Below are 12,162 nucleotides of genomic sequence, written 5' to 3'. Positions count from 1 at the left end.
GCTCAGCAATTTTAATAATGCACTCGCAAGGAATAAGAGTTGAAGCAAAGGAGAGCATCAAAAAGCAAGTTCAAAACACATTTAAGTCTAACCCACTTCCTATGCATAGGAATCTTGTACACAAATAAATTCATGAAGAACAAAGTGACAAGCATTGGAAGATAAAACAAGAGTAACTTCAAAATTTTAAGCATATAGAGAGGTGTTTTAGTACCATGCAAATTTCTACAACCATATTTTCCTCTCTCATAATAATTTTCAGTAGCTTCATGAATAAACTCAACAATATAACTATCACATACAGCATGCTTTTCATGATCCACAAACACATAATTTTTATCAAGCTCAAAAATAATAGGATTAAAACTTTCAAACCCACTTTTATCAGTAATATAACAAGATGATTGATCAATCTCAAAATATATGGGACTCCTAGATAAAGTCAAGATCTCTCCAATCCCATTTTTATTAGTAGTACAATTAATATTATCAAGTAACATAGGACCATCATCTAGAGATTTATCAGAAACATTTGCCAAGCAAAACTCTTTAGTACCATGCATTTCGACATCAGGCACAAACAAAGCATTATCATAAGATTTATCAAAGTAGCATCGATTATCATGAATAACAGTAGCATAATTATTCTCACAAGTTTTACTCATAGGGAATATTTCAAGAGAATCCACAGGAACATAACATTCATCCTCCTTTGGTAAGCATGGAGGACAATCAAATAGTGTAAGAGATAAAGAGTTACTCTCATTAGAAGGTTGGCATGGGTAGCTAATCCATTCTTCCTCCTTTTTTTCATCACTCTCCTCTTCTTTTTCATCCAATGAGCTTTCAGGTTCATCAATTTCCTCCTCTTTTTCATCCAATGAGCTTTTAGGTTCATCAATTTCTTCTTCCACTTGTTCCTGCAAATTGTGAGTGCATTCTTGTGCATTAATGAGCCTCTCTTTATAATCAATGATATAAGGATTATCGCTGTAACTTTCTATGAAAAAATTAAGGATAGAAGAGACATAATCTTTAAGGTCCTTACAAACAACACAAGTTTCATAATTTTTAGCCATGAAGGATTCTATCTCGCAGGCTCCCATAAATATGACAAATTGTTCTACCTCTTCGAACCCAAAATGAATATAGCTATTCCAATTATAGTTCTTAATTAAAACTTCCTCACTAAAGCCACATTGAAATTTCGGATGTTTAGTATCCTGTTTAGAGCAACAGTTTATATCATGGCGTTTAAGCAAGATTTTAGCAATTGTATTCAATTTTTCTATCACAGCACTCATAACTTTTCCCGTTCTTGATTCTCTATAATTATTATATAATACTATAAGCTCCAAATAGGTTGTGGGTTCTCCCATGGCAACAGTTTTTAATTTTTCGGTTTTTCAAATTTTTATGGATTTTCGGGTATATAGGGAAAATAAAACAAGACAAAAACAAACTAGACAAAAGTAAACTAAGCAAAATAATACTAGACAGAAATAAACTAAGCACAAATAAACTAGAGAAAAGTAAACTAAGCAAAATAAAATAAAACAAAAACAGAGAGAGAGGTAGAGTGTACTCCCCAGGTGAACTTATGAGTAGAGCTATGCCTCCCCGCAACGGCGCCAGAAAATAGTCTTGATAACCCACAAGTATAGGGGATCGCAACAGTCTTCGAGGGAAGTAAAACCCAAATTTATTGATTCGACACAAGGGGAAGTAAAGAATACTTATAAGCCTTAACAACTGAGTTGTCAATTCAGCTGCATCTGGAAAAGCACTAGTAACATGGGTGATGTGAAAGCAGCAGTAATATGAGAGCAATAGTAACGAGTAACACGACAGCAGATAATGATGAACACGTAGGCAATGGCACCAGAAAATATTTGATACTACTTCCAATTACATATAGAACGAGTATATGATGATAAGAGATGGACCGGGGTTCCCAGCTATCTACACTAGTGGTAACTCTCAAATAACAAGTAACAAGTGTTGGGTGAACAAATTACAGTTGGGCAATTGATAGGATTGAAATAGCATTAAGATAGAACATCAAGATTATTAATCATGTAGGCATGTTTTCCATATATAGTCATACGTGCTCGCAATGAGAAACTTGCATAACATCTTTTGTCCTACCAGCCGGTGGCAGCCGGGCCTCAAGGGAATCTACTGGTAACTAAGGTACTCCTTTTAATAGAGCACCGGAGCAAAGCATTAACACTTGGTGAAAACATGTGATCCTCATACCTACGCCTTCCCCTCCAGTTATCCCAGTTGTTGTCACTCTGGAGCCTCGGGTTCCGGACATAGACATGTGCAAACAACTTGTAGATACAATCTAAGCAATAATTATAGAGCTCAAATCTAAGATCATGCCACTCGTGCACTAGTGACAAGCATTAAACACAACAAGATTGCAGCAAAAATAACTTCACAAACTTATATAGATAGACTAATCATAATGTAACAATCCATCGGATCCCAACAAACACAACACCGATTACATCAGATGAATCTCAATCATGTAAGGCAGCTCATGAGATCATTGTATTGAAGTACATGGGAGAGAGAGTACCAACTAGCTACAGCTAGAACCTGTAGTCCATGGGGGAACTACTCACGGAGCATGATGGAGGCGGTGGCGTCGATGGAGATGGCTTCCGGGGGCACTTCCCCGTCCCGGCGGCGTGCCAGAACAGAGATTCTGTCCCCCGAAACGGAGTTTCGCGATGGCGGCGGTGCCCCTGGAGTTTCGTCAATTGGTATCGAGGTTTTAGGTCGCGAGGGACTTTATAGGCGAAGAGGCGGAGTCGGAGGGGCCACGGGGCCCCCTCCCCATAGGCTGGCGCGGCCAGGGGGCCACCCGCGCCGCCATATGGTGTGGGCCCCCGCTGCCCGCCTCCGACTCTCCTTCGGTGTTCGGAACCTTCCGGGGAAATTAAGATATTTGGTCTTTGTTTCGTCGAATTCCGAGAATATTGCCCGAACAACCTTTCCGGAACCAAAAACAACGAAAACAGAACTGGCACTTCGGCATCTTGTTAATAGGTTAGTTCCGGAAAATGCATGAAATCATTATAAAGTGTGAGCAAAACATGTAGGTATTGTCATAAAACTAGCATGGAACATAAGAAATTATAGATACGTTGGAGACGTATCAATTGGTGTGGCCGGTCCCCTCCCTCTCCTCCTCTTTATATAGGTGGAATCCCTAGGGTTTGCCCAAAGTGTTCGAATAAGACCCCAATTCAAAAACTTCCATATGGACGAAACCTAGAGGGACAGGGACTCCTCCCTTTCCCTCCTTCTTGGTCGGCCAAGATGGTGGAGTCCACCATGGACTCCACCTTCCCTCTTGGTTGGCTGGTTAGGGTTGGTGGAGTCCAACCGAGACTCCACCTTCCATGGTGATTTCTTCCGAAAGGTTCTAGAACATTCTAGCGCCTTCCATAAATGCACCGGATCATTTCCAAACTTGGAAAGTGACTTCCTATATATGAATCTTATTCTCCGGACCATTCCGGACCTCCTCGTGATGTCCTGGATCCCATCCGAGACTCTGAAAAAAATTCGAACTCCATTCCATATTCCATATCTACTTAAAACGGCATCAAACCTTAAGTGTGTCACCCTACAGTTCGTGAACTATGCAGACATGGTCGAGACTCCTCTCCGACCAATAACCAATAGCGGGATCTGGAGATCCATAATGGCTCCCACACATTCAACGATAACTTAGTGATCGGTATCTCCATACCTTTTAAACCTCGTCACCGACAAGTACTCTTTACTCGTACCATGGCATGTTATCTCTTGTGACCTAGTCACATGCTTGCAAGCTAATCAGACGACATTCCACCGAGAGGGCCCAGAGTATATCTATCAATCATCGGGATGGACAAATCCCACTCTTGATCCATATGCCTTAACTCACACTTTCCGAATACTTAATCCCATCTTTATAACCACCCATTTACACAGTGGCGTTTGATGTAATCAAAGTACCCTTCCGGTATAAGTGATTTACTTGATCTCATGGTCGAAGGACTAGGTAACTATGTATCAGAAGCTTATAGCAAGTTGAACTTAATGACGTGATCTTATGCTACGCTTATTTGGGTGTGTGTCCATTATATTATTCATCTAATGACATAACCTTGTTACTAATAACATCCAATGTTCATGATCACGAAACCATGATCATCTATTAATTAACAAGCTAGTTATACAAGAGGCTTACCAGGGACTCCTTGTTGTTTATATAACACACATGTATCAATGTTTCGGTTAATACAATTATAGCATGGTATGCAAACATTTATCATAAACACAAAGATATATTATAATAACCACTTTATTATTGCCTCTTGGGCATATCTCCAACAGTACTGGAACAACCTCCTCCACGGTAGTGTTAGAGCACACTGATGTCTACGGGTGCTTCTATTCTTGTAGACAGTGTTGGGCCTCCAAGAGCAGAGGTTTGTAGAACAGCAAGCAAGTTTCCCTTAAGTGGATCACCCAAGGTTTATCGAACTCAGGGAGGAAGAGGTCAAAGATATCCCTCTCATGCAACCCCGCAACCACAAAGCAAGAAGTCTCTTGTGTCCCCAACACACCTAATAGGTGCACTAGTTCGGCGAAGAGATAGTGAAATACAAGTGGTATGAATGAATATGAGCAGTAGTAACGGCGCCAGAAAAGTGCTTGCTGGCGTGCAGTTGATGGTAGTAATATTGTAGGCAGTATAAATGCAGTAAAACAATAAACAAGCAGTGATAGCAGTATTTAGGAACAAGGCCTAGGGATCATACTTTCACTAGTGGACACTCTCAACATTGATCACATAACAGAATAAATAGATAGATGCTAGACTCTACACCCTCTTGTTGGATGATGAACACCACTAACCGTGTAGGATTACACGAACCCTCAATGCCGGAAGTTAACAAGCTCCACAATATTCGATATTCATGTTTAAGTAACCTTAGAGTGCATAACAGATCAACATAACCAAACCAAGTACTAACATAGCATGCACACTGTCACCTTCACACTACGAAAGGAGGCATAGATCACATCAATACCATCATAGCAATAGTTAACTTCATAATCTACAAGAGATCACAATCATAGCCTACGCCAAGTACTACACGATGCACACACTCGTCACCATTACACCGTGCGGGAGGAATAAACTACTTTAATAACATCACTAGAGTAGCACACGGATAAATTGTGAAACAAAACACATTGCAATCATAAAGAGATATAAATAAGCACTTCACTATGCCATTCATAACGGTGAATAAGTATTCTGTGAAATATAGCCTAAGAGACCCACACGGTGCACACACTCTGTCACCTTTACACACGTGGGACAAGGAGTCTCCGGAGATCACATAAGTAAAATCCACTTGACTAGCATAACGACATCTAGATTACAAGCATCATCATATGAATCTCAATCATGTAAGGCAGCTCATGAGATTATTGTTGAAGCACATAGGAGAGAGATGAACCACATAGCTACCGGTACAGCCCCGAGCCTCGATGGAGAACTACTCCCTCCTCATGGGAGACAGCGGCGTTGGTGAAGATGGCGGTGGTGTCGATGGAGAAGCCTTCCGGGGGCACTTCCCCGTCCCGGCGGCGTGCCGGAACGGAGACTCCGTCCCCGGATCTTGGCTTCGCGATGGCGGCGGCTGCGGAAGGTTTTCTCTGGTTTCGTCGAACGTGGTCGAGGATTTAGGTCGGGGACGACTAAATAGGCGAAGAGGCGGAGTCGGAGGGGCCACGGGGGCCCACACACTAGGGGGCGCGCCCCCTTGGCCGCGCCGCCCGTGGGGTGGGGCCACCCCGGCTCCCCTCCGGCCCTTCTTCGGTGCTCTGGAAGCTTCCGGGAAAAATAGGATGTTGGGCGTTGATTTCGTCCGATTCCGAGAATATTTCCTTTCTAGGATTTCTGAAACCAAAAACAGCAGAAAACAGCAACTGGCCCGTCGGCATCTCGTTAATAGGTTAGTGCCGGAAAATGCATAAATATGACATAAAGTATGCATAAAACATGTAGATATCATCAATAATGTGGCATGGAACATAAGAAATTATCGATACGTCGGAGACGTATCACACACCACCGCCTTGTCCAACTCCGTGGACTTCGACCCGAAATCTAGCACGCAGAAACTGCTTGAAATCTTCCCAACTAGAGCATACACCAATGATACCCTGAACTATCAGAAAATCATGGTACCAATCAGCCAGAACATCATCAACACGCCGGTATGCAATATCAAATTCAGTTTGGCCACCGAACGTACTATCAAACGCCTTGCATCTCTCAAAACCACCGTCAATGTGTGACTCCCAAAGCTGAAATTCCGCCGGTGTCGCGGACCTAGCCAACCTCCATGTGATTGTAGATGCATCAAATTGTGAACCCGTCACCATACCGAGGTAGTCATGATAGATATTTTTACTCTTATCTTCCACGCCACCAAAATGAGAAACAGTAGCGGAAACATCCACAGCAGCACCAAACGAAACAACCGAAGGCATCACAAAAACAACAACAGGGCCGGTCAGGGGCCAGTTTGGCTGGCCTGGGCGCCGGCCTGGCCGGTCTGGGCGCCGGCCCGGAGGGCAGAAGCCCCTAGAATTGACCCGGATGGCACCGGACTGGGGACCGGTTTTGGCCGGGTTGGCCGGCCTAGGGCCCGGTCTGGCCGGGTGTGGCACCGGCCCGGCCAGTCCAGGAGCCGGTCGGCCGGTCTGGGCGCCGGATCCTGTCGCGATCTGCCTTCTTCTTCTCGACTCCAAACACCAAAATTCGCGATTTTGACACCTGGAACAGCCATGGATGATAGGCAAACTGCACCACAACAGCACCAATCTTCCTCCACCCAACCTCCTTCAACCTTGAGGCAATCTCCTCCGATGCAAACCGATCCAATGAGATCGATCAACACAACCTCGCTGTGAGCAATCTAGAAATCTGATACCACATGATACAGCAGATCTACCTAGGTGTTGCCCGATCTTTCACAGCGAGAACCCGGGTAGGTAGAATCTCCCAACAACGCGATGAACGCAGCCTGGAGAAGAGGGACGAATCCAGCAAGCAATGGATCGATGAACGATACGCCTCAAATCTGAGCTAGACAATCCTTGATGAACACAAGAACCTTCGCAGCGGATCTTATTACGAACTAGATAAACGGCAGCGCCATACCCCTGGAGGGATGATACACGTGAACACACGCAATAGTTTTAACCTAAACTTGTCTACCCCTAAACCCTAGCCGTGTCAGCCCTTAGATGAAGGGGTGGCCGGCCAAGCCCTTGTGGGCTTGCCTAACTTGGTTTGGCCAGACCCAAACCAAAACTAACTCGACTTATTAAAAACCCTAACTGGCACATATATGACCATTACATAAAATAAGATAACTAGGCTAGTGGAGTCCTGAAATTGGGCTTCACATCGGCCTTCATACCTGTATCACCCTATTTTATAACATCTAAAACGTGCTCTATCCCTATAAGAGTTTTCATGTCGAAAACTCATGCATGTTCTTGTAAAACCCCAAAAGTGGTGCCCTATAATAGTTTTGAGCTCAAAATCTCATCCATGCTCTTGGGCACCATTGAGCCCTATTTTTTGAAAAAAAAAATGAAACTCACTCTTCGGTGTCCAAAATATATACAAAAAATTACATCAAGATTGTACACCAAAAAAATTTTGTTTAAAAATACGCTATATTTTCGGAATACAAAAAAAGACAAATTTCTGACAAAAATACACATATGTTACCCCTATATACTGTTAGAAATTTAATTTTTTCTATAACCCAAAACATAACGAGTTTTCTACTATATACAGACCATGTATAGGTATTCCAAAAATAAATTTTGGAACTTTCTGAAACTCAAAAGTACAAATTTGAAAAACATTAAGAGGGCACCTGTTGCCCAGGTGCACCCAATTCGCGTACCTTTCAGGTGCCCTATTAATGATGGTCTAATGATTACCAAACACGCTGTGGGCAAACACCAGAAAGGTTTTTAGCACGGGACGCCACGAGTGAAAGCCAGGAACATATGTACAGCAGTTATGGATCACGGCGGCCCCTTCCTAAAGCACACTCTGCCAGCGGGCCCAGTATCTAGTGTCAAAAAGGACACCCAGCAAGGCAGCAACCTGAGTAACCTCACAAGATAAAATTCAGACACCATCTCGGTGCAGCAACACAGCGCAATTCAGAGACCGCGCCTGTGTTTCCTCCACCTGTATAATAGTTCATAGACCAAACCCTCAGCTTCACCATCGTTGCGATAAAGTTTCAGTGAGGTGTCTACATTGCAATACTGTATCGCTTTCCTCCCATCATCTCATCTCTCACAGGACACGAGAAGCGTTCTTCAGGTGGTGAGCTCGACGCTCAAGTCCCAGAGCTTCTTGGCCAGCTCCACGTCCTTGGCCTTCTCGCTCGCCTCATACACGTTGCTGTCGCAGAAATACTTCCCCGACACACCCTTCGCGCCCGGGTGCAGCGCGACGTAGCACGTGGTTGCCGCCCCCTGTTAGCAGCACAAATGCAAGGCTAGTGTATCAGACAGGTCCAGGCAGGCAGGCAGGCAGCAAACCAAGCTCGGGGGAATGCAATCTTAGCATAGGCATTAAGCTAATGACTTGGCGAATCTAGATTTGTTCTACCAATATAGTATACAGTATAGTTGCGGTCATCTTGCAGAGACCATACATGCGAAGCTAGATCTTCAAGTTTAAGGGGCATGTAGCAGACCAAGTACAGCGCAGGTCACTATATTGCCACCCACTGTTCCAGTTACGAATCGGCACAACCCGGAGGCAGCACGGAAAAATGAATGCAACAGCCACATAATGACCAACTAAATAATGGTTTACTGCCCACTGAACATTTGCATAGCCATAAACAAATGGCTTAGTGAGATCCAGAGTTGTACTATCAATATAGTACAATATGGTAGTGGTCATCTTGCAGAGACCGTAAATGCTAGAGTAGATCTTTAATTGTAGGGGCTTAAATCTGACCAAGAAGCATGGGTTTGTAGATCGCTAAACCTAGGACAAGAGTAATATAACAATATATTATCAATCTTTTTAGACTGTGCTCCAAAACTAAAGATTTGTATGCCATTTCCAGATAAGTTACAGCCTGGCAGACCCCAGGATACAAGTTGGTGACAGATTAACATAGCAATCATTGATCAACACAATATAACACGAAATGCTGCATTTGTTGCCTTTTCATTCCTTTTCATGTTCTCTAATATGGTAAGATAAAGTCCCTAAAGACTGAGCAAGTGCAGAAGTGTACCTGATTAGGATTTTTCAGCACCAATTTACCAAGCGTCCGACTGAGAACTGCATATGATAAAATTAAGAGATCAGTCGCTACCGCTCCAAAGTATCATTTATTTTCATAGCTACATGTAATTTTGCATCATCTTATATTTACTCCATTCTCTTTTTTGTTGCTGCGAGTACCATGAGTTATTTGAAGTAAGGAGAAACGTGATTCAAGAAAATTTCTTTTGTGAAAGCAAGAGCGTGAAATATCTGCCAAGTATATTTACCGTCTATGATACTGTGGTAGCGAAGAAGGTTTGTGATGATAGATCCAGGGTGGAGAGAATTTGCAGTGATGTTAACACCCTCCTCCTGTTACATAAAATGTTGTATCATGATCATGATGATTTCACATAGCTGAGCTCAAACAAAGCTATGTGACATGGAAACAAACTTGAAAACAGACAAAACAAATTACATGCAAACAGTTTACAAAAGTCTGGCAGGCCACTAGCCTATGAGGTTCGGTGCAGATACCTTAAATCTCCTAGCAAGTTCATTAGCATGCAAAATGTTTGCAAGCTTTGACTGCCCATAAGCGCCAATGGTGCCATACCTACACAACACAAGATTGAACATCAACTACTGAATGGATTTGCCTTAAATGAACTAAACAGGAGGGTGAAAACAAATAATTACATACTCTGCTTCATCATTTATCTTGTCAAATCGGATGCCTTCCTTGTATGTAACCCTGTGGCCCTCTGATGAAACATTGACGATTCTTCCTTCCACGTTTGATTCACGAGAGGTCTTCTTCATGTTCTCCAGCAGAAGATGTGTCAAGAGGAAATGACCTGAATATTATGACACCAGAGTCATATTTTACTATGTTGTTGTCTGAAAGCATAACACCATCCAAACTTTTGGAAGGCAGACACCATTCCATTCCAAATTTGGGAGGGTGAGAAGTAGATTTCAATGGAAACAACACTATATTGTTCTGATGAAGCGTTGTATAGCAGTATGTAACTGGTTTGCCATCAGCTAGTCAAGTAGATGTTAGCCCGTAGTCATACCGACATGGTTAGTTGCAAACTGCATCTCTATGCCATCCTTCGAAAGGGTGAAAGGAATTGCCATCACTCCTGCATTGTTCCTGCCAGAGAAAGCACCATGTAATCAGGGAGTGCAGTGAGCTGTAAAGTACACTTGAACAAGTGTCCGAACGAGCAGAGCATGAAAATAAGCGAGAGGTTTGTGTTTGCCCCGGATTGAGTGTCCTGGCACAAGAGTCGTCATAGGTACTACTGAAATTGTCCTTTCGAACTAGTAATTGTCCTGAAACCTGAACTAAATCTGCGAAGAAATGTTCTGAAACTATGTGCATACAGCAAACCAGCTAACTGCACCCAAACTGATAGTTGGTCAAATCACAGTTGTAGTACTCAGTACAATCAGGGATTTGGAGTTGAAATCACATTAAATCTAGCAGTACAACTCCTAACCGAAACCGAAGGGTCCTTGGCGGAAGCGATTTAACACCTTGAGACGCACGGGAGTGTATTAACGGAAGTAGTAGTACTATATTAGTACTCATATGGAAATTAGGAGCAGAAGGGCGTACACGAGGATGTTGAGCGGGAGGCCCTTGGCGATGAAGTCGGCGGCGAACTTGCGGACGGAGGCCATGGAGGAGAGGTCGAGCTCCATGACGTCGAGGGTGGCCGCGGGGGTGTCCGCCAGCACGGCCTGGCGCACGGAGTCGGCGGCGGCGAGGTTCCTGGCGGCCATGACGACGTGGGCGCCGCGCGCCGCCAGGACCCGCGCCGTCTCGGCGCCGATCCCGCTCGACGCCCCTGGGGTCCGAACCGAAATGAGGGGCGGCGGCAAAGGGAAGGGGTAAGGAGGCGAGAGGGGAAGGGGCGTTACCGGTGACGATGGCGGTGAGTCCTGCGGCGGAGAGGCCTTGGGTGACCTGGTCGGCGGTGGAGGCCCAGGAGAAGCCCGAGGCGCCCTTCCGGCTGAAGATCGAAGCCAGCATCGTCGCCGCCGGCAGTGCGGTTGTTGATCTCCGGCGGGTGAATCAATCAACCTCGCGCAGACGGAGAGGGGGAGTTGGGAAGAAGAGTAGTGCGGCGGAGTCCACCACCACTCGCGTGCTGTGCTGTGCAGTGTTCTTCTTGTTCTTCTTTGTTGTTCTTGTCGAGTCAACACACACAATGCAATATGCCAATGTGCGCCGTGGGCCCGATTCAATTCCTTTTTTCTCAACAAGAGAGGGGTCTAGAAGATCCCGGTGGAACATCTATTACCAACCACGTGGCAGGTACAAATTGCATACGTGCCTTTTACAATACTCGTCGTAAAGAACCTAATATTTGAGAATAAGGTCTATCTATTAAAAAAACACCTTAAAATAAAAAAGAAGAAAAGCAATGCGGTCCCTAAATGCCTCCGCCACCAGACGTCGACGTCCTCAAGGCTTCACCTTTGCGGAACAGAGCGAGAACGCTCGAACACCCCTTTCCAACGTAGATCTGTCGCCGCTAGTCACCACTTAGCCACCGGGGACGTACCACTTGGTGGCGACGAAGCGCCGAGCTCCAGCAGCCAAGACGGAGAAGAGACTCCGATCTAGAGGTTCTTGATGATGGGCCGCCATGCCGACCAAGGATAGCCGAGCCTCTAGCTTGGTTGCGCTCGTTGATGAAGAACCGCCGCCATCGGGGAAGGCGCCATCGGAAGAAGGGAAGAGCACCACCGTCTCGTCTCCCCTCGGCAAGACAAAGACCGAAACAGAGCAGAGCTTCCCCTCC

The 12,162-nt window shown here is 44.6% G+C and overlaps 1 protein-coding gene across 1 annotated transcript; it reads right to left on the bottom strand.

The window, feature by feature from the left end:
• Positions 1–8,329: 8,329 nt before the first annotated feature.
• On the bottom strand, positions 8,330–11,549 carry LOC124691277 (short-chain dehydrogenase TIC 32, chloroplastic-like). Its single transcript, XM_047224553.1, has 8 exons — positions 11,276–11,549; positions 10,971–11,202; positions 10,423–10,502; positions 10,047–10,200; positions 9,881–9,959; positions 9,631–9,715; positions 9,372–9,418; positions 8,330–8,592 (listed from the first exon to the last, which is right to left on the bottom strand). Exons 1-8 carry the CDS (start codon positions 11,385–11,387, stop codon positions 8,434–8,436), a joined length of 948 nt encoding a protein of 315 aa, XP_047080509.1. The 5' UTR covers positions 11,388–11,549; the 3' UTR covers positions 8,330–8,433.
• Between the last annotated feature and the right edge of the window lie 613 nt (positions 11,550–12,162).

This window comes from Lolium rigidum, chromosome 2, assembly GCF_022539505.1.
Source record: "Lolium rigidum isolate FL_2022 chromosome 2, APGP_CSIRO_Lrig_0.1, whole genome shotgun sequence".
Taxonomy (NCBI): Eukaryota; Viridiplantae; Streptophyta; class Magnoliopsida; order Poales; family Poaceae; genus Lolium; species Lolium rigidum.
This window is presented reverse-complemented; position numbering and strand designations above follow the sequence as displayed.